The 4,612-nt window shown below is 45.1% G+C and overlaps 1 protein-coding gene across 2 annotated transcripts in view; it reads left to right on the top strand.

The window, feature by feature from the left end:
- Positions 1–4,612, top strand: part of Tg (thyroglobulin) — a 185,109-nt gene that overhangs the window by 8,604 nt on the left and 171,893 nt on the right. For both annotated transcript variants that reach the window (XM_055626695.1, XM_055626696.1), the window contains exons 6-8: positions 1,490–1,596; positions 2,225–2,368; positions 2,528–2,713. In XM_055626695.1, the coding sequence (XP_055482670.1) occupies positions 1,490–1,596; positions 2,225–2,368; positions 2,528–2,713 (437 nt within the window). The remainder of the gene's footprint in view (positions 1–1,489; positions 1,597–2,224; positions 2,369–2,527; positions 2,714–4,612) is intronic.

Here is a 4,612-nt window from a genome sequence, read left to right as displayed (position 1 = left end):
TTCTTTCTTTCTTTCTTTCTTTCTTTCTTTCTTTCTTTCTTTCTTTCGTTTTGAGGTAGGGTTTCTCTGTGTAGCCCTGGCTATCCTGGAACTCAGCTTATAGATCAGGCTGGTCTCACTCTTATAGGGATCCACCTGCCTCTTTCTCCCAAGTATTGGGATTAAGATGTGCACCACCACTGCCTGGAAAACTTTAAAATTATATATCCCCTTTCTGTGGAAACAAAGCAAACGGAGCTTTTCCTTTCTACTTTTTCAATCCACTTATGACAGCCCTCATTTCCACATAAACCACAAGCCCACAATAATGGACAAGCAACATTGTAACAGAATTGTAATTCCATAGCACTTTCATGTATTTCTAAGGCAAATTTGGCCTTTGGACTCTAGAGTTACCTCGGGTAAGGAACGAACCAGTTGATATCGTGCGCACATCTTCCGTGTGAGTGAACTAATACTTGGGTCTCTGCATCTTCAGAACTGGAAAGTGCTCCCCAAAACATTGCCTTTCAGAGCTGAATTTTTGTGGTAATTATTATGATGTATTTGCTGTCTTATACTTTTCCATTTTCAATGATATTTCCTTATGCTCTTTAATGAGTATCACCCTCATCGGTAGTATTTGGGGGGGGTTAATATAATTCAAATATAATTCACTTCATTTCACCACCATTGGATGTGCAGGTTGTTTTAGCATTCTGCTAGAAGTTACTGTGTAGCAGTAGGACTCTGTGTGTGGAGAGCCACATAGGCCAGAGGTTTTCAGACACAGGTAGAAGCGTTCACCTGAACGTAATCCACTAGTTACATAGGACATGAAACATCTCCTGGTATTGAATAAAGAAGAAAAATTCTCTGCTGACTACCTCGTTGTCCATGGGAGGATGGCTTCAATGACTCTTAGTACTTTAGTCTCCTCAAATGCAAAAATGGGGACCCAGAAAATGGGCTCCATTTAGCCTTCTCCAGGAAAGACAAGCGTTTCTTCAGCTTACGGGGACAAATGGTGAAATAGTTTGGATTTTGTAGCACTTAATGATGGAATGGAAACTTTTCCTCCTTACAGATCTCCTGCAACAGAATCTGGCTTCTTCTTCACAAGCTCTTAAAAACTGTAGAAAGCTCTGGAAGCAGTTGCTCTCACAAAACGAGACCCTCTGCCTCCTGCCATATACTTGTAACACAAATCTGGCCTTTGGACTCTGCTGTTGCTCTGTTGGAGAAGCTGATGTAGTACTCATGATTTGCTTTCTCTCTGGTCCTCCGAGACAGGTGTGTGAATACCGAATGCCCAAATGCCACACATGAGAAAAAGGGCTAATTGGTATAAGCTAGTTAAGCATAGTCTAACCTTGCTCTGGCTAAGTTAAGCCAACATAGCGAAGAGCTGCAAATGCAGTTTCCCAGCTGAGGCCTCTGCCCCATTGATTTTGATCAAGGATGAGTCATCGTTTATGAAATGGTGACCAGGCATCTTCCTTTCTGTCAGGTTTCCAGATGCATTTGTGACCTTCAGTTCCTTCCGGAGCAGGTTCCCTGAAGTGTCTGGGTACTGCTATTGTGCTGACAGCCAGGGGCGGGAGCTGGCTGAGACAGGTAATCAGCCACACTTCTGGCAATGTGAAGGGATCAAGTGTAATTCTTGGAGTCTAGTGCCTAAGGCAAAAATAGCACTGGCATGCTACATCCTTGTTAGGTTGTTATGGGTGTGGAAGAAGACACAGCCTTAGCCAGATTGCGTCTCTGGTACTCTGCTGAAGTTCCTGCTTGCTCGTGTTGGTGTCTCTGCAGGCTGAAAGAGGTGCTCACCTTGCTTAGTGATAAGTGGAAGACAGGACAGGTTTTCAGCCTCATTCCCTAGGAAACATTCCTCTGTGCTTTCAAACCCACACAGCAACAACAGCAGCCCTGACTTTGTAAACTATTAAAGTACTATTCCTGGCATGTCCAACCTATGGCCCAGATGTGGCCCTATAAAAACCACAAACCTACTTGAAACATTGTCACCATTTCTATTGTTTTGTAACTCCGTTGCGTGGTTTTCGAGCATGAACTTTGTAAGTGATGACAACTTGCAATGTCTAAAGAAAGGATGGACATACCTGGACCCACTGCATAATGCTGCTGGCACAGACTCTGACATTCTGACATCTGCTATCTCAGCAAGGCTAGAACTTTCTTTCCTGGGGAGCCCATCCCAGAAATGATATCTGCATTTGCTCAGGTTTGGAGTTGCTACTGGATGAAATTTATGACACCATTTTTGCTGGCTTGGACCGGACCTCCACCTTCACTCAAAGCACCATGTACCGGATATTGCAGAGACGCTTCCTGGCCATTCAGTTAGTCATCTCTGGAAGATTCCGATGTAAGTAACTAGCTAGTAACAGATATGAGCTTACATCCACACAGCTGTTGCACCAAAGTAAGTTTAGGGATTTAGCTCTGGGACGGCAAATATCCATGCAGGCTGTGGACACACAGAACTTACTCACGCTTATCTCCTTTGCTGTGTGGTCTCTTCTAGGCCCCACCAAGTGTGAAGTAGAACAGTTTGCTGCCACTAGCTTTGGTCACTCATACATTCCGAGCTGCCACAGAAGTGGGGACTACCAAGCAGTACAGTGCCAGACGGAAGGGATGTGCTGGTGTGTAGATGCTCAGGGAATAGAGATCCCTGGCACTCGGCAGCAAGGGCAGCCACCATCTTGTGGTAAGTGTTCTCTTAGGGGTGAACGTTCTCCTCTCCACAGAGCCTGTCTCTCAGGAGCTCACTAATTAACTGATGACTGGACGTCCCCCAGAGGTCCTTCAAGCTGTATATGACTGAAGACAGGATACTGCTATTAACTTGCAGTAGTTTTTTGTTCCTGTGTCAGACATAGTTACTTCCTCAGAAAACCTAAGGAATACCAGGGACTTATAAATAACAAAAAAAAAAAAAAAAAAAAAAAAGAAAAAAGAAAAAAAAAAGGAAAAGAGAACTGAGTCTTCATGTGCTGTGGGAGGAATGTGTACAGGCAGCTGACGGAGCACCAAGGCAAAGTAGGGGAATACTATTTCAAAGCACTGAGGAAGGCTTCATGGGTGAAGGACAGTAACTCAGAGTGTCTGTAACCAAGGCTCGTCCTATAGGCCCTGGCCCTGCAAGGATGGTGGAGATAATTTTGAAGTATGGGGTGTATTTTTTGACTCTGGGGTAGGGAGAGGCAAAAAGGAACAAGACCGCATCCCTTCTCATAACCAAGGCTTAGGCTTCATGCTGTAGGAAAGGGAGGCTCCTATGAGGTTCATCCTGAGAGGTCTGTTGGGCTGTGTGTGAGATTTATACTTTCCAGCAGTGATAGGACAGGAGTTGGAGGAAGCCTTGGGCCTGAGATAAGGCAGCCAATTAAAAAGTCACCTCCGCTATCAGTGGACTTGGGGAGGGGCATGCATGCAGAAAGGGGGGGAGGGTGTGACCGGGAGGGGAGGACAGAGGGGCTTATGGGGGGATACAAAATGAATAAAGTGTAATTAATAAAAGTTTAAAAAAAAGTCACCTCCGTGTACTTAGGAAAGATAGTGGAGAAGTCATGACTCCCTAGGGCTGTTGTCCCATATGAATACAAAACTGGGTCCCTTACAACAACCAAAGCTCAAGCACCAGCTTATAGGTCTGAAGACTGGAAATCAAAAACCTAAGTGGGAGCAGAGCCTGTTCTGTAGGTTGCATCAGGAGCCTCTCTTGCCTCCCTGCTCTGGTGGAGGCAAGCTGTCCTTTGGCTCCCTGCTCCAATCTATGCCACCTTCCCTATGTCTTCTTGTCTGTTTTTAAAAGAATATAAATTGGGTTGGACTAAGAATTCTTTATCCAGTGTGGCCCCATCTCAACCAGTGGCACTTACTGGGACACTTTTGCTACAGTAGCATATTCTGTGGTTCTGAGAAGAAAGGTGCATCTGGGGAGGACTTCAGTCTAGCTGGTGTACTAAGGCAGAGGAGGGCAGGAGCCTATCAATAGGCATCTCAGTAAGGCCCCAGGGATTGGGAAGGGTGTGGCAATGGGGGAGGGAGAAATGCAGGACCTCACAGGCTTCCAACCAGGAGAGCTAAACCTTGAAACAGTACAGAACTCAAATCTCATGGCTTCAAAGTAGATGGAAATGAATTTTGATACAACAAGTCCCATGAAATCCTTCAAATTCTGTACACTTGACACTTTAGGTATTCTTCATATTGTTTGGTGAACGTACAGGTGTCATTAAAAAAAAAAGTTTAAGGCCTTGCCTTGGAAGTATTTGCAAACACCACCCAGTTGCATCAAAACCTAGAGAACGTTGCATCCTGTAGCCCTTGGATGAAAACGAAGAATCGTGTCTTTCCAAGTTAAAGCCAGAACTGTGTGCGTGGGTCTTAGGCTTTCACTCTGTTTGCCCTTAACAGCAGTAACTAACAAATGTGTGGAGGGGCTCAGTTCTCAGTGTATGCAGGAAAGCAAAACCATGCAATCGCTTCACACCTCCTGTGATGTCAATTACAGGACGCCATGGCCTTGCTGTTCAGCTTTGTATGTTGCCAACAGACACACACACACACACACACACACACACACACACACACACACACACAC

The sequence above is a fragment of the Psammomys obesus genome, unplaced genomic scaffold (assembly GCF_907164565.1).
Source record: "Psammomys obesus unplaced genomic scaffold, mPsaObe1.curated_primary_1811, whole genome shotgun sequence".
In the NCBI taxonomy this organism is placed as follows: domain Eukaryota; kingdom Metazoa; phylum Chordata; class Mammalia; order Rodentia; family Muridae; genus Psammomys; species Psammomys obesus.
This window is presented reverse-complemented; position numbering and strand designations above follow the sequence as displayed.